This window comes from Glycine soja, chromosome 18 (genome assembly GCF_004193775.1).
Source record: "Glycine soja cultivar W05 chromosome 18, ASM419377v2, whole genome shotgun sequence".
Classification (NCBI taxonomy): Eukaryota; Viridiplantae; Streptophyta; class Magnoliopsida; order Fabales; family Fabaceae; genus Glycine; species Glycine soja.
Window position 1 is genome coordinate 516,521 of NC_041019.1, and position 17,884 is coordinate 534,404.

The 17,884-nt window shown below is 34.2% G+C and overlaps 3 protein-coding genes across 5 annotated transcripts; 1 reads left to right on the top strand and 2 right to left on the bottom strand.

Annotated features, from left to right (window-relative positions):
• Positions 1–913: 913 nt before the first annotated feature.
• Positions 914–4,766, bottom strand: LOC114395493 (mitochondrial import receptor subunit TOM20-like). 3 transcript variants are annotated; one of them, XM_028357287.1, is made up of 7 exons: positions 4,606–4,766; positions 4,061–4,139; positions 3,776–3,945; positions 3,634–3,681; positions 2,335–2,418; positions 1,638–1,726; positions 914–1,295 (listed from the first exon to the last, which is right to left on the bottom strand). In XM_028357287.1, the coding sequence occupies exons 1-6, from the start codon at positions 4,702–4,704 to the stop codon at positions 1,676–1,678; spliced, it is 531 nt and encodes a 176-aa protein (XP_028213088.1). In that variant the 5' UTR covers positions 4,705–4,766; the 3' UTR covers positions 914–1,295; positions 1,638–1,675. The 3 variants fall into 3 exon arrangements, with proteins under 3 accessions (XP_028213088.1, XP_028213087.1, XP_028213089.1); XM_028357286.1 differs by lacking the exon at positions 1,638–1,726 and having other exon boundaries at positions 4,606–4,764; XM_028357288.1 differs by lacking the exons at positions 1,638–1,726; positions 4,606–4,766 and adding an exon at positions 4,554–4,572.
• Positions 4,767–5,140: 374 nt separating this feature from the next.
• Positions 5,141–5,916, top strand: LOC114394728 (dr1-associated corepressor-like). Its single transcript, XM_028356405.1, has one exon. The coding sequence runs from the start codon at positions 5,210–5,212 to the stop codon at positions 5,714–5,716; it is 507 nt and encodes a 168-aa protein (XP_028212206.1). The 5' UTR covers positions 5,141–5,209; the 3' UTR covers positions 5,717–5,916.
• A 182-nt stretch (positions 5,917–6,098) lies between these two features.
• Positions 6,099–10,411, bottom strand: LOC114394727 (65-kDa microtubule-associated protein 8-like). Its single transcript, XM_028356403.1, has 11 exons — positions 10,002–10,411; positions 9,707–9,910; positions 9,104–9,355; positions 8,791–9,003; positions 8,290–8,445; positions 8,054–8,213; positions 7,805–7,956; positions 7,620–7,707; positions 7,458–7,531; positions 6,845–6,919; positions 6,099–6,683 (listed from the first exon to the last, which is right to left on the bottom strand). Exons 1-11 carry the CDS (start codon positions 10,083–10,085, stop codon positions 6,357–6,359), a joined length of 1,785 nt encoding a protein of 594 aa, XP_028212204.1. The 5' UTR covers positions 10,086–10,411; the 3' UTR covers positions 6,099–6,356.
• Positions 10,412–17,884: the final 7,473 nt, after the last annotated feature.

The window sequence follows — 17,884 nt, forward strand, 5'->3', positions numbered from 1 at the left end:
AATTGCAATGCTTCTTCTTTTCTCACACGCTGAAAAACGTACGCGCGAGGTTGTTTGTAGGGTGCTTACTCGCTTATATGGCTGGACACGTGTCTCGATCACAATAGATCTTGGCCTTTCCGGGGAAGTGAGAGTCACGGGTGATAATAACCTCGTCGCTTGTGTGATTTTGAATTTCAAAACCAGATTCATTCAACTCCACTTAATTTACTTTTTTATGCTATCATCTTTCCTGAAATTGCTCACGGAGACCTCAATTAACGGATATTGTGAATGTGAATCTAATCAAAAGCGATTAGAAATTTTGGCAAATGCTTAGCGATTTAATTTTTCTTTTTATCTACCTACGGAGGAGTTTAGAGAAAATTGAACCTTCCTCATTTTTAAGTTTCGTTCGATAAGGTGGAATGAAATAAAATTAAAATGAAATATTTAAATTAAAGTGTCAAAATATATATTTTATATCATTTTACTGTTTATTTCATTATTTTTTTACTCTTAGAGTACGAAATTATTTATTGGGACCACGGATAACATAATGGTATTAGACATCAGTGTTGATGGGTTATAAGCATGTGACCAGTGTTTATTTTCATCTCACTCTATTACCATTCCCATAAATAATCACATTACAAAACCTTGTTGAAATTGGTGTTTTTTTCTGGTTGATCAAATATTATCTCTTTACTTATTTATAATTTTAAATTTAATTTGAGTTTAAAAGATACACATGCAATAACTACTAGATAATTTATTTTTAATTATGAGTGATGTTATATACATCCTCTAACAAATTTTCCTAATTTTTGTTATTACTCTATGAATAAACAAAAGAAATATTTAATATATTGAAATATAAAACATATTGAATATTTATCGTACAAAAAAAGTAAGACAGTATTATAAGATGATGTTGCGAGATGATTTATTTATTTTTACTAAAGTTGCAAAAAAACTAATTCTTAAAACCAGTAAGGCTACAAATAGTGGGCAACATATGTTAAAAATGCTAATTCTTAAAACCAATCTTTTTTACGGTAAACTGTAAATGATAAATGAACTCAGTAAGTAGAAACCAACCACATGTGCAATACCTAGTTCACAACTTCCAATCTAAAGTGAATAACTAATCACCAATAATTTGGTAATGATTCATCAAAGAAATATGTTTATCTTGGAGGTGGCGGGGGAATGTTAGATTTGGCCATTCCCACCCATGCTACTATACCCACTGCAAGAATAATCCATCCAAATATGTCATACTTAAAGTCATTGCTCTTCTGCCTTTTAGATTCCTGAAATGAGCCAAACAATGGCAAATTATTCTATAAATAGACTAAAGTAGACATGCATCAATTATAAAAAATAATATTCTTCGTTATAGATTATTGAATACATATAATCTCATACAAAATAATCACGAGTAAATTTTTCAAACAACTTAATCCCATAAGGCTACTTTCATCATTTTTCAACGTCCAAAAATATGGCAAGCTAGAAATATAAGACGAGTAGTTAAAAGGACAGAATAGCTTGTTATCTACATCATCAACATTTAGCAGGTCAGCCTCAGTACATATGATCCGAGTAACAGAAGGAAAATAATTAATGAGAATACAAAGTTGGCCAATACAAACCTAGTTAGCAACTACAAAAATCAATTTTTACTGCCATATCATAGGCAGCCAAAGAGCCAACCATAGTGTGGCAGTACTTTGATAGAAACCTGCAGTCATCAAACAATATAAGGCAAACAAGCAGAAAAACAAATGCAAATAAATTACTAAATCAGTTTAAATTGACATCAATCTAAATCATTTATTTAGATATAATTAAATTATATCTACAGTTAACTCAAAATGCAAACAAGCTTTACAGATAGAAATGTCATAGGCAAGGTAGTGTATCCCAAGGTAAAATATTAGCAAAATCCTAAGACAAAAAAATGAATCAACTCCAACACAACACAAACGCGTGCCAAATGCTATTCCAAATGAAGAGGCAATAAAGACTTTTTTAATATACATGGTGGTGTGTTGTTTGCATTACTTCACAGTTCACATTAACCATAAAAAATTTGTCGAAGATGCAATTTCTAATGACATGCTAACATAAGAAGCTTTGTACCCACAAAATTCGAGGCATAATGGCCCTAAACAAGGCTGTATCTACAGAACAAGAACTTCATGCTGCTTTGAGCATTTTAAAATCATCAAGAAGCGACTTCTGTTAACTTGACATAGCAGATTGAAGTTGATTTATAGTGATCAATTAGTATTTGTAAGTACGTGACTAAAATTTAATTAAATGCAATGAAATTTCAATATATACAACCTTTTCTTTTGAAGTAGCAGAGGATCCCGCATTACTCATCAGACCAAGCCCATTTTTATGGATCTCCATGTGTAGTTCTGGGGCCTATGAAACATGGTTAACAGCAACTCATCAAAGTGGAAAAGATACAATGGTGCACAAGTTATTTATATATAAGGTTAACAGAAAAAATAAGGACTCTAGAAAGCAGTTGCCCTGAATGCATATGGAAAGAAATCAAAGAATACTAAAGTTGCTCTACCAGTAAGATTTATTTATTGAGCATGTGAATTGAGGTTGTGAAATGTGAAATCACAACCATCCACAAGAAAACACAAGGCTTTATGTACTTGGAGAGTATCACGACAATAACTAAAAATTTACAAAAAATAAATGGAGTTGAAACTTGAAATCAATTTTCTTTTAGGAAAATAATCAGATATATATATATATATATATATATATATATATATATTTTGAAAATTAGCTTTTGAAAATATAGATTAAGTTTAGACGTCTAATTATCCCCATGGAATGATGAAAACATTATCAAATTGCACCCCTAATATATTCCCATTTTAAAATGGTTACCCAAAATTTGAGAGGATATTTGAGGCTCTGTCTGCATGGCTTTTCTTTCTCTTAATTGGTTGATTTGTATGCATCATGCCTCAAAAGACAATCCCTCCCTCTCTCTCTCTCTCTCTCTTGTTTTTTTGGGGCTTATTTTTAAGCAACAATTGAATTTTATTATTACTATTGTTTATTAAATTTTTAAACAATTTTGAATGATAAGAACACAGTTAAGAGTTCACCAGTGGCACAGTGACAAAAACTATGTATTCTGTTTTGATGCACACCAAGTTATAAAGTACATTTGCTCTCTCCAATCCAATTTCAATTGCTTTAATATTAATTAACCCTTTTCTCTATAGTTTAACACATTAACTGTAAAAAACCTGAAATATACGGTATAGCAGCCGTTGAGATTTATAGACTAAACATGCCAAATAATTTATCTTGTTTTGACTTACTTAATCTTAAATAGCATATAAATCAGTCAATATAAAACATTAAAACCACATAGATAGACCCTGTAGTGAACAGCAGAAACACTGACACGGATAGTGAACTAGTTTACACTATATATATCTCAGCAAGTTGTGTTCCCATCAACCATGAAAACACTAATATTTTTCAGCTAAAACAAGAGTAGACAAGGCAGTTTTAGCCGGTTCTTTCTTCAGCAAAATTTTAAACATTAGAATAAAATCAAGTGCACAAATAATATTGATACAATGGCCATAGCAATTCCATTACCTTAATGGCAACTTGCAAGGACTTTCTATAGAGGTCATTCTCAGGATCCTACAATTTCAGAATCCAACACTAAGTAATTCGTAGATTTACAAGCACGGTTGTAATAATACACGAAGAGGAACGAACAGAGCAAATACATTACCTCATCCACAGCTTTCTGGAAATAATCAAGTGCCTTGTCAAAATAACCCTTTGCCTCAGTGATATCAGGGATTAGAAAAGCATAAGACGTGTTTGCATTTCCCAAGCACCAAAGAGTGTCATGCTTAGTTGGATTGATCAGCAAAGCCTCCTCCAGCTTTGAAAGGGCATCTGTTTAGTTGGTTGGTTCCCACCAAATCCCAAAATCAATCACAGTAACTCGCCCTTACCTTCTCGAAAACAGAAATTCACTTTTAAATTTTGCTCAATTTAACACGTGATATACCATCAATCATCGCCTTGGCATCCTTAGGAGCTTGGAACGATGACAACTCGATCAAAGCTCCCCCCCACTTGGTCAGATTCTGCATGGAGATATACATATTGAAACATACTTATGTTTTACCAACTTCTGCAAGTAAAATGAACCTAAGCTATTTTCTAAACTACAAGGTTACAAAACTCATAACTCCAATAAACCGCATTTCCAATTTAGAGAAAACTTAGATACAGTCTCTTATACTAGTTGTGTTGTTTTCCAACAAGAATTAGAGTTTCACCTCGATAATCCACATAATCCAGTAACGCAAACCTTTATTATGTGCACTACCGAGATGAAACCCCAATTCGATGACAATGGTGTTGTATAAGTTTTGTCCTTCCAAATTTCAATGTTGTAATGGGACAAAGACTAATAACAGAAAAAACAATATTGGCAACAATTATACATTACATACATAACTTCCAACATAAACCTCACAAATTCGGAAACAGCACACCTGCGGTATGAGCAAAGTAACTCATAGAATGAAGATGAAGAACGATACGTACATCAGCGTCTAGAGGATTCTCTGCGTAGTTTGCTTCAGCGCTCTTTCGCGTGTGCTCGAATAACAGTAACCGATCAAAATCATCTTGAGAAAACTCCATTCCCCCTTCTGTGATGGCCAAACGTTAAACTCTGCAACTGCACCTCCTGCAGACGCAAACCGCTCCACTAAACTAAACAGGGGTAAGACTTGACCTGTTGGGCCTGGGCTCAAATTTGAAAAAGCCCAGTACGGCCCACTTCATGTTTTTTTTTTAGGATAAATAATAAAAACTCATCCTAAAAGTTTAATTTAATGCAACCAATGGGTCCACGAAAGATATGAAAAATATAAAATACAAATTTATAATATTTGAAAATCAATTTAAATAAATTATATTTTTATAATCAATTTAAATATCAATTTAATATTAAATTATTTACATAATTAATTATTATTTTGTAGATAATTTAATCAATTTGACTATTTACGCTGTATTCTATTTTATGTTTGGCGGGAAGGGTTGACCTAATATGACGATAATGTCCCCGGGTCTTTTGTCGCTCCCGCCAATTTGAAAACCCTACCGAACCATAAAGAAAGGAAACTCAGAAAAGAAAATTGTAATGGTTATGGCGGAGGAAGAAGAAAGCGGAGTATCGATACAACTGGAATTCCCGAAGGGTCGGGTGAAGAAGATTATGGCGCTGGACAAAGACGTGAAGAGGGTGAGCTCAGAAGCGTTGTTTCTGGTGTCGCGCTCCACGGAATTATTCCTCCAATTCCTGGCTGAAAAATCGGCGCAGGTTGCGATTGAAAAGAAACGGAAGACCGTGAATCTGGAACATATAAGAGAGGCCGTGAAGAGGCACCAGCCAACCAGGGATTTTCTCCTCGATGAGCTTCCGCCGCCATCTCAGCCCACCAAGCCCGATAGGCCCACTCAGCCTGCCGGTCGGCCCAAATTGGATCCTCCTCCCCGTGGTACTCGCCGCATCGATCTATTTTTCCGGAAACCAGAACTTGACGACCCAGCCCAAGCCCAACCACCTGAAAATCCAGCTCAAGCTCAACCGCCTGAAAATCCAGACCAAGACCAAGCCCAATCGCCAGTACCCGTAGATGAGTCTTAGGTTTTGTTTGTTTATACACCTGCGTTTGAGATTTTGTATCCGATCTGAATCTGAGATAACATCTAACAATGCATTAGCGAAAATATGGGATTCTAATTAGTTATTCGCATATTCTATTATGGTCCATATTCCCCCGGTACTCTATTTATTTATTTTGATCGTTTGGTTATTGACATAGTAACTTTGCTTTGGTTTGCTCATTTGAAGTTGGCTAAGATTATACAGTGTTTGTTTGTTTTGGTCCAATTCTACTTTCCAATACATGTTGAACTGGAAACTTTGTCTCAGTGAATTTGTGTCCAATTTGCTGCAAGGTGAATACAAACACATCTATAATCATTCAAATTTGTAAGATTAGGTTTGTGATTATAGTACATGTAGATCAAGAAATGCATCATGTAATTCTGGCACTGAAACAGGGATTCATGATGCAAAATTGCAAATTAAACAATGAGTCAAGAACTTAATCTGTTTGCAGTTGACATCAAGTACGAGCTCATCCATTTGGGCAACTTAAGATTAGGAACATGAGTACATAAAAATCTCCATGCTTATTCTCTTGCTATTCCACAACAGTTTTCTTGGAAAGCAAGCTTTCTGAAGCAGTTTCAGACAAAATCTAGGTTTCTAATAAAGAAATTTAAGGGGAAAACCGTATAGAACGTATTGACACCGCAGAAGATGCCCCGTCTCTTGTAGGAGAAGTGAAGGTGGGTTCGCCATAAATCTTTTTTCTTAGGACATTCCTTCCATCTTTAATGAAGGACATGCCGTGATTTCCTGAATTTATGCTGTTGGATCCCAGCTGTTGGATTCCCATAGAAAGCCTTCTGTTCAGGACCACAGAACTGTCTAGAGCTCCATTCAAGCTTCTACTAGGAAGACGCCTACTGCTGGTGCCAGGTCTTGACGCATAAGTATTATCTCGCTCAACTACTTGGCTTTGAATTCTCTTTTTTTCCCATGGCTGAAAACCAAACATAAGAAAAGGGTTACGAATAAGGTATTAGTGTATAACAATTCAAATAGCAAGAGTCTTTTCACAAACAACGAAATATGAATAAGAATTTAATGTTTGCTTCAAACTGATGTATGAAGCTGTCTGTCATTGTACTACAAAATACTCACCTGCTGTCTTTTAGTATCCTCCTCCTTTTCTCGCCTTAGGATGTTATATTCTTCCAATATGGCCATTAGAGGTACCTACATAGATATCATTTTTGCTTGCTGTTATTAACTTAACAAACCACACTACCATACTATTAAAGATGAATAAAGAAATGAGTCGTGAAAAAAGAAATTGACACTGTAAGATTTCTGAAGCCATTTAAATAATGGTAGAAGTCTAGAAGTGTATAACATGATTTGCCTCTGGAATTCTTAAGGTTTTTATTATATGAGGTGCTGAGGTGTAGGTGTGTAACTGTGTTACTGTATTTTTGAAAAATTATCTATGGATGGTTTATGGCATTACTTGATTTACTGAGTTTGCAATGTGGCATGTTTTATAGTAGAGGAAACTAGAGTTTCATTATTGCTTCTATGCATACTATACCAAAATGTTTATTGCATAGTGGTTGAGTGATTTAACTTTGGCTACACCACTTTTTAAAATCCCACTTATTCCCTTTTAAGAATTATTTGGACTTTTTCTTAAATCTTGGTACACTTTATAAGCATGTACTTTCTACTATACCAGTTATTCTGGATTCCAAGTTTTGCAGAGTGTAAGATGTGTTACCTGATCATACAAGAAAACTTTATTTCTTTCTTCTTCCCAACTCCTAGTCATTTTTATTAGCAAATCTACCAAAGCTGGAAATAGAAACCATTGTTTGTAATCACTATGTGTTTGCTGCCAATTGGTCCAAATTATCTGTTTTCATCATGTGTGTGTGTGTACCTGGCATTCTGCTGACCATTATACGGGCACGTTCGGCACGTCTCAAGTTTTTGTGAGCTCCTCTACTGACTGAGTATCGATTCTCATCCTGATATAGCACACTTGGATAGTGAAACATACAATACAATAGATACAATCACCCTTTAAACCTATTTATGAATATTAATTTAAATGAAAATTCTAACCCTGCTATATTCTTCTAGCCAGTGCTCCTCATCACATGCTAGCATCCACTTCTCCACTTTCTCCATGATAGCCTTCCTGCTAGAAGCCTCTTCTTTTGCTCTTGATATCTGTTCATCCATGCTCAGGAGGAGATCAGAATGATCAATCTCCCCTGTTGTAGATGTAAGTCAATTCCTAGGCTGGTCTTTTAAAGTAAATAAACACGTACATTTTTTGAAATTGAATACACACACATTTGTTAGATTCACCTGAGTTTATGAGGTTAATTATATTGTTCATCTCTTCCCTTGAAGGAATCTCCACATGTGATTTCTTGCATATCAATTCCAGTTCCTCCTGCTTCTTCTGGAATAGCTCCTTCATCTTGCTTGCTTTTAGTTGATCCAGTCTCTTTACTTCAGCTTCAGTCTTGTAAAAAGTTGTAGACTTTTTAAATATTTGAGTTTCCGATATTTTCTATGGATCATTTAAGTTAGATACCTACCTGCTGGACTATTTCTAGAGTAAGACTTCCCGGATCTGTTACTTCTGCAGATGAGAGTGACAACAAATTGATTACATGGGAAAAAGATTGTCGCTCACTGTATGATGTGTCCATAAGATTCCATAGATTTGACAGTGCTTTGCCTAAATGATGAAGCTGCAAAATTTATCAAGAATATGACAAATTTATAAAATGGAAAGCAAAAAAGTGAAGGGAAAAATACTCATTACTTGAAGCTTCCTGAAGTATTTATTTTACACTAGCCTCCCAACAGGTTAGTACTCCTTTAATATATCAGAAGTTTTATAATGAAAAGTTTTAAAATTTTGTAGCCCAGGTGTCTTTTATTTATGCCTGTTATAATTATTATAGCTAAATGACATGTTTAAGTTCCTTTAATAACTGGGATAATTCCTTAGAAAGTAGAGGAAGTGTGTTCTGACTGGCTTTTCAAATTTAACAATTTTTATATAGACCAAAAAAACAATAGTATTATTTTACCTTGTCTAGCCGAGTTTGTTTTTCTTCTAAAAGAGACTCCACTGTGATATTGAGTTTATCTAAGATGGTGTCACTTATATTTTTTGTTATTCCACACAAATCATTTAAGCTTGGATGAACTTCCATGATGATTGCTGAAGAATCCTTTCCCAATATTGTGGACAAGCTGTGTATTATGTCGATGTATTTCTCTACTTGCTGAAGTCTTCCATTCTACAGATGAAATCACAAGAAATAATATGAAAATGTTGCAAGTTTGAAGAATACTATCCCCTAAATGATGGGGTAAAAAACATAAATGGCTTCTAGGTACCTTCTCATTGTAAAGTCTATGCAACTCATTCTGATATTCCTCGAGTCTTTTTAGTGAAAGATCATTCTCATTTACAACAATGGTTGAGGGTTCATTGTCTGAGTTACCTGCAATTTCTGCAGAAATTTTTTGAATTTGACCTTGTACAGTTCGGAACTGGTTTAACCTCTCTTCTTTCCTCAAGCGCATTTCCCGAAGTGCTGGAGTGATTGAATCTAGCTGCTCTTTTAGTGAACCTGCCCTTTTCTCTGGCTGTTCAGTTAGTATTGTCATCAGTCTAGAGTCTACACTGATTCATGATGTTGTTGAAGCATAAATTTTATCATTGAAGTCACATTAGAAGATTCTCTTGCAAAGTTGTATTGGTTGCTAAAGCTTCGCTGATCTATTTTGTAATATTTTTTTCACAATTATCTCATAGTTGAAGATTGTGTCAAATTCAAACAATGAGATGTAACTGAAAGCATAAATGTTATTCAATCAATAATTTATAATTGGCACATGTTTACATTTGATATATGAAATAAGATTGTATTTGCTTATCATTGTTCTTAGTTCTGATCAATTAACTAATAACTGGAGATGACTAAAAGGAATAAGTACCCGGCCAGGTAGAGATCGTTCACCAAGGGACAAAAGAAGGTGGGTAAATTCGGCCTCAGCCTCGGCCAATTCCTGATGCAGCCGAGCTCTAGATATATTAGCTCTGTCAACTTTTCTTCTGTAAACCTCAAGGCACTCTTGCTCCAAATCTAACAGAACTTTCTCCCTTTCAAACTTATCTTCTCCAACTTCATCCCATATTATCTAAATTCATTGAAGATTAGAAAGAAGAAAAAAAATCTAACAGGAGTTATCAAAAGACATATATAAAGTATGAAATAAATAAGCCTCTTGCCTGGAGTTCCTGTAACAGGAATCCACATGAAGTCTCTAGCAATGTTGAACTTCTCATTCCAATTGGTGTCTGGAATGAACCCATTTGATTTGAAGGTACCCTTCAGTATAGATCGAACTTAGAGACTACTGAGGAGGTTCCTGGATAAAAAATTGAATGAAGAAGCAAAATTCATGAATGATGAGAAAGAAGTTTTAGTGTCAGTGGGGATAGTATTTGCATTTGGTGTTAGTTTTTGCTTAAAAGACAAGGATGGCAGAGGTGGGTAATGTAAGCTTTGGGTTCAAGAATGAACTAGTCATTTGATCCTTCAGACTTTACCTTTTTTCCCCCTCTTTTATTTTTTAAATTGTATTACATATGTCTCTGTCTTTAGAACCTAAAATTGATGGACTTCCTCATTTAGTGATGTCAGATGTGATATGTGTTTTGCGCCAGGCTTCGTCAAGTATAGCACTTTTTATTTTATAAACTTGATTCCTACGTTCTCTTTCATAAATATATGATGCTGATCTTGATTGGGATAGATAAGTATGAAATAATTATTTTTTGCTTTTTTGTAATGGATGTTGAAGTGGATTATTTTCCTTGCAAGTTTCCAGTAGTGAGATCGAATGTAGTACGCCATCATTATCACGTGTATTGCGAGCTTTTTTTATAAATAAAAAAAAAATCGGTTCATTATTTAGGTGCAAAGGCAACAGCAGCAAAATTAATTTTGGAGTTTTTATAAGAACTTCGAATAAAACGTTCTACCTTATTCCAGCAAAAAGTAAAGCTGAGCTGTGTCTTGTCAAGGACGAAAGGCAGCATAAAGATGAAAATATTAAATGAGAATATTGTATTCATGAATTTTACAATACACCCCTTGGAATCATCATCCTTGGAGTAGTTTTGAATCGAATTAAAGGAGGAAAATTTGCAATTTGAGAAAAACTAATAATACACTCTCTAATATAATATAATATAATATATATATATATATATATATATTATAAAAAAAATACACCTTATTATGGAGTGAAATTTATTCAAAATTACAAATTTTTGTGACTTCTTATTATTACTGAGTCTTTTTTATGATTCTGTAATTTTTATTAAATTTGAATCTATAATTAAAAATTGTATATTAAAGAATATATTACTGACACGTTTCTTCCCGGTTAATAAGTCTGACAACATATTATAGAACACAAGATAAATTTTAAACACATAGAAGCCACCTACTATATAATTGAATGATTGATGAATTTTCATTTCAAGAAGCACTGAACTTAAGCCACGTTTTTTGTTATTGGAAATATTATTATATGCGCAGACTAATGAATATAATTTTTTTTCTTCTCAATCATTGTAAAGTGACAACATTTCACGAACAATACCGGATATGACTTCTGTCTTTACCCAAAAATAAGGTTTAAGGAAGACAAGAGTTTCCTTTAACACATTGATGAGCTAATAAAGAAACAAATGAGTACAAATCAATGAAATCATGATGTCATTTAAGCAATCCAATAGGAGAAGAAAGAAGCAATTCTAGTTCCACTTCTAGATAAATTCTTGCATGCGATGGCTGTACGTATACATGTGATATACACATGACACATGGACCTGTCTATAGTATAAATCTGGACAATTCTTTGCATGTACTCTGCAGTGCAAAAATTTTGTCGTAGAGTTTTTTTGGGAATTTTTTGTTATTATAAACTAATACGATTTACTAAATATTCTAATTGTTGAGCTTCTTTGGGTATTAGACAATACTAGAATTTAGGATAGGCCTCGCCATTGGAGTAGTGTCTAAAGAGTTTTCACTATTAAGGGTATTTCCTTTGTAAGTGATAATGTTTAATCCCTACTACTATAGAAGGCAAAAGAAAATGAACCCTACTAAGGACTTTGCAAACAAATGTCTTAGTTAAATAAATTAGGCTAAGGGAAACAAATTGTACGTAACTAAATATTCTATTTGTATGAGGACAAGCCAATTTCATATGGTCCTTGGTTTAGCATTAAACTAGTAAAGGTGAAATGGTTTAGCTTTAGCATCACAACACACGTTATCCAAAAACCATCAATATCTATAACTTCGGTGTTTAATTTTAATTTAAAAGATGGTTATTAATTGCCGGATTGGTGGAATGTGTGCTTTTCGAAAATATTTACATTTCATAACATATCAAAAGTACACTAAGTTGCTGGTAAATGATAACGACTGAAATCTCCCATTTACTGCTGGTGGTAGCTAAGCTGAATTTTACGCTACACTTTGGTTCCACTTCCTCAAGCATGGGAACATAGCAATCATTATCTTCTCATTCCCTTCCTTACTGCTGAATGCTAAGGTGGCAAATAGTAACAAGCCAGTTTGCAGAGCAAAATCAATAGGGTGTTTGCTAGGTGCACCCAGTAGTATTGCTGGTGCACCCAGCATTTCCCCTTTTTTTCAATTTTGCCTTTCATGCTTTTTTCGTAAGATCTTACGGAAGAGTGTCTTACGTTTTTTTTATAAAAAAAAGTATTTGTTATGAATTAATTTTAAAATAGTGGCACAAACAAGACTCAAATTTGTGACTTCCAAGTTATTAGCACAACACTCTAACCAACTGAGCTAATGAGTCAATTACGTTACAAAATAAATAATATTATACATAACACCAAAATTTCTAATGTATATTTAATGTACATCTAAATTTAAATAATAAATTTTGTTACAATTAATTTTGATATAAATCATACAAATTATTTAATCCGTATATTTTTTTAAAAATAAAAAATATTTACTATTACAAAATATTTTCTTATGTAAAGACTTATTTATTTGACTTTATTTATTATACTTGAGGTATTTTCGAACTAATATAATTTTGAGATTTTATATTCATTTAGTATGAGTTGTTATTTTAATAAAGGGTGTTACATAAATCACTTGCATTAGCTTTTGAGCTTAATCTCATTATGTGTGATGTATGTCCATTAGAGTTGTTATGCATTTGGTTTATCTTGAGATACATATCCTTGAGTAAATTTCCTAAGTGTATTGAACTAATTGAGACAATTTGTAGGCTTTGTTTCTAAACCCAAATTGTTTGCTTAAATGTATCCTCTAGTTGTCCCCTTTAAGCTAAACTGATATTTTCTTTGTTATCCAATTGTGTTAAAAGTTTAGTGCTTACTACTTGGTGACTTGAAAAATAAGGGGACATCTCTGAATATTGGTTTTGGTGGAGCAATGATTTCTTCTATGAAGCTTCTCCTTTTGCAAAAAAAAAATCTAAAAGAGAAAAATAAGGCAACCAAAAAGACCTTCAAAAAAATATACTGAAAAATTTTGTGAGTAAGCAAAAGGAGAAGCTTGGTTCCCAAAAGAATCAATTTTGGATATGTAAGTGTAGAGAATAATAATTGTCCCCTTTGAATACCTAGAGATGCCTCACTTTCATGCATACTATAATTTTTCTTAAGTTGAGTTGATTGATAAGTAAACTAAAATGCAAGGTCTCGAGCCATGATATGAGTGCTTTATCTCTTTTCCCAAAACATTGAGAGTAGTGAGATGAGTGACCCGTTGCTCACTGTAGAACTGAACATGTTGGTAGGCAATGAAAGCCAAATGGAATTTTGTGGGATATATCTTCTGAATGTGGTTGGTTGTTCCTGTCAATTCTTTCTTTTTCTGTTCACAATAAAATGAGGTGGCTAGTTTCTTGATTTCATAGAAAGTGTGTTGGTATCTAAATTATAGTAATTGCTTGAGGATAAACAAACTTTAAGTGTGGGGTGGTTGATAAAACGTATTTTGAGTGACATTTTATGTTAGTTTTTGTGTCATTTTCATGTACTTTTTTTGGCAGAATTCAAGTTTGGGCTCTAGTTTTATGGGTAGGAAGTACAAATATTCGGTCAAGTGAGAGAGTTGGAATCAACATAAATCCATGAAGAAATTGAAGACTCTGCACTCTACCATAGCCGTGGTGATCACAAGGCCCATGATAAGATCACCACTGCCCTAAATATCAGTGCTTATTGGTCGGTAACAATCGTGATCAATTCATAAGTGTCGTGAAAGATCCATAATGCCCCAAAGCACTCAACATCAATGTTTTTTATCATGACCATGGTAAATTTACCATGACTGTTATGTGCCTTTCTTGATTGACAAGTCTTTATTAGTATAAATAGCCTTAAGAAACACTTTTTAACCTAATTTTTGTATATTTTACACTTTTTGAGAGCTTTGGAGAGAGGGAATTTCACTAACAAAGCTTAGGTCTTAAATTGTAAGGGTTTTTATCTCTTTTACTTTCAATGCATGATTGTAGGTTATTTAGCTTTTCTGTAATACTAGTTGGCTAAAACCCTTAAGCCTCAGATTGTGATATAGCTGCACCGTGAACTCTAATTCCTATTTTTAATAAAGTTCTTCAATGTTATTCAAATGATTGTGTCTTTCTTCTACTTTATATTTTTATATTGAAATTGGTCACTTTGATTTTTAGTCAATTGCATGTTAATGGCCATCTTCTTACAATTAATTGACATGTAGAATGATAAAGTTCATAAAACTTGCATGACCAAATGGTGGTACGAACTTCCTATGTATAAACTTCCCTGAAATTCATCATTAACCCTAAATTGAATCCCAAATGACTAATGCATGATTAATTTAAGGGGGAAAGAATTCCGAGACTTTAACCATAGGCTAACAATTAAATCAAGAGGTATTAGACAATAATTTGATAATTAAGATATCTAAATTGAATTAGGAATTAAGGGGGATGATGCATGCGAAATCACAATCTGAGTCTTTATCTCTCATATATATCTCTTTCTTGAAGTTATTGTCTATCTTTAGTTTATTTTGTTGAACACAATCACAACAAACCCTAAACTCATGTTAAAAACCCAAAATTGTTTAGTTTATGCGATTTAGAGTGTTCGAGAACACAATTAGTCTCTAGGGTACGATATCTGAACTTTCCAATCCACTATTGTTACTGTGTAAGGTGCACTTGTCCTCAGTGAGTACATATTTTATGCACCACAAATATTCTTGTTAAGTTAAGAAATTAGTTGAATGTGGCTTTGCAAGTTTTAGAGGCTGCTTTGCCTTCTCGGGCTCTGGCGTTGGACGTTGATGCTATGGGCGTGAGTTTCATAAAAAAAAATATTTTAAACCATATTAGTTTATTTAATTAAATTATTCTTTCTTTTATATATCAATTGAAATATAGTGTTTGAACTTAAAATTTGGCATGTAACAAAACAAAGGGTTGTAAATTAGGCCTATGTGATTTTTTAGCTTTCTATGAAAATAAAAGGCTTAATTATCAATTTGGTCTAAAAAGTTTTCTAAATAGTTCAATTTGGTCTCCAAATTTTTTTAAGACGGCTTCTACGGAGGAGAAGTGTTTCATGTGATTTACGGTGGATGATAACTGCTAAATAATTGTATTTTGATAATAGAAAATAAGGCAAAATTGTCTTTAAAAATAATTATTTAGCAGTTATTCGCGCTTAAATATTAAAGAATTAATGTTTTGTTGAATTTTGGCTGCAGATATAAAAACTAGAGGTGTAACAAGCAAAAAGGCCAGAAAAATTGAAGAAAAGAAGAAAATCTGAAGCAGACCTAGCCCAATACGCGCTAAGCTCGCGATCCAACAGAAGCACGCGTTAAGCCTGTAACATGCGCGCTAAGCGCGCGATCTACATGCGCTGAGCGAGGGGGTGTCGCGCTGAGAGCACCTACGAAGGCCCAAAGCCCACTTCAACAGCTATAAATAGAGAGTCAGTCCAAAGGAAATAAGAGACCACGACAGAACCCCCTCTCCTAGGGGTTTCATTTACTCCCTCTCTTTCTTTCTTTCACCTCTTCTCGTTGTAAAACCCTCAATGATCATGGCTAAACCCTTAGTTAGGGCCTGGCAGGCCTAGAAGCCAATGCGATGTATGATGTACTCTTCACTATTTATCAGTGCAATACCATGTTTTTCTTTTCTGTTTTTATCTTGTATACTCATCTTTATATTCTGTTAGGGGTTAGATGCTCAGGAGAGGGTAACTTCTAAATAAGATTTAAAGAAGATATGCATGCATTAGTTTTAGGGGTTAGACGCTCGGGAGAGGATAACTTCTATTAGAACAAGAAGAAAATATATCATAATAAAATCATTGTTAGGAATAGAGTGATTGCATTATGCTCATGCATCAAAGCAAACATCTAGAATTAGAACTTCATGCATTTTATCTATTGAGTATTTGCAAAGACATTTGGGGGATAGAGGTAAAATAGACTTGTTATCGTGAGGCATCAGGGCCAAGTAAATGAATAGATGTGGGTGGGATAGAATCACCTGGTAAAGAAAAAATCATAAACTCCTACATCCTAGGCAGGCTAGGCAAGTCAGTTCCCAACATTATCTTATCTTGAATTTATCTTCTTTTTTTTTTTAATCTAAATCTTTTATCTTTCTTATCTTTCACTTTTCTAATCTTCTACCTTTTTCTTTATCTTTTAATTTTATCTTTAATTCTTTTATCTTTTCCTTTATCTTCTAATTTTATCTTTTCTTATCTTTTATCTTTTTCTATTTTTTATTTTAAATTTATTATCTCTTGCTTGTAAATTGGGTTTGCATTAGTCTAAGTACAAACAAAGTCCCTGTGGATTCGACACTCGGACTTCCGAGCACTTTACTACTTGTGACAATTTAGTACACTTGTCAACGAGTCAATAGTGGACCTTAATTAACTATTGTTGGATTAATCTTTTCCTCACATTTTTATGGTGCACCCTTAATATTGGATTGCTAAGTCCTCCATAGCCATCTCTCGTGATTACTGTGCACTCAAGGCTAGAAATCCACTACTCCGACGGCGTTGCCGTTGAGGGTGATTTTCAACGACAAAGCCTTTTCTTTTTTGCTTCTTCTCTCTTCCTCTTCCTCTTTCCGCCTTCCCTTCCCACTTCACGATTCTTCTTCCTCTCTCCCTTTTGGTTTCTAATTTATAGGTTTTTGAACCAATGATTGCTGCCCACTAGGATCTATCCATTTGGTGCAACAGGTGGTTCTATAGTTGTGGCCTTGATGTCCCCGCCCATGACCATCTTGACGGAGAAAGTGAGGACATAATGCAGAGGCCGCACTCAATCTGATCCATGTACGCTATGAGAGAGTCAACAACTTCGTTTGTAGTTCGTGAACTTCTTGTCACCACCCCCAATGTAGTTGAAAAATGTATTGGTTGGATTGTTCATGTTGATGTCGCAGGGTTTGAAGGTGTTGTTAGTGGCGTTTGCCCCTCTGATGCAGTTAGAGGCTGTGGTGGTGTCGTTGGAGCAGATATTTTTTGTAGACGATTGGGAGAAAATGGGTCATTGAGGAAGAGGGTGAGAAATGTGATTCTCTTATATGAATCGTCCACCACATGGACCTTCCATCATTGTTAGTGAGGCTCGCATCATGGTCACGCCTCTTGAGGATCTTCATTGATGTCACCATCATTCGTCATGGGTTTAAAGAGTGGTCTTCGTTTTGGAAATAGAACTACAGTGGTGGCTCGCGTGACTATTGGAGCAAATCTAGTGGTGAAATGTGTTTTGGCAAATCTTGTGATGACAGTGGTTTTCGACGGATCTTGGTGGTGGGTTGGAGAGCTTGAGAACAAAGCCAGATAAGAGGAGAAAATAGTGAAGGTGGCGAGAAAAAAAAACATCATTGTCAGAAATCGCCTCTAAGATGTCAAATGGTGACCGATGATGGTGTTTACTTTGAAGGACATAATATGGTACATAACGTGCATCAAATCTTTGTAAAGATGAAATGGATCTAATGGTCCATGATAGATGGTATCATTTTTAAAAAGTTCAATTTAGTTTT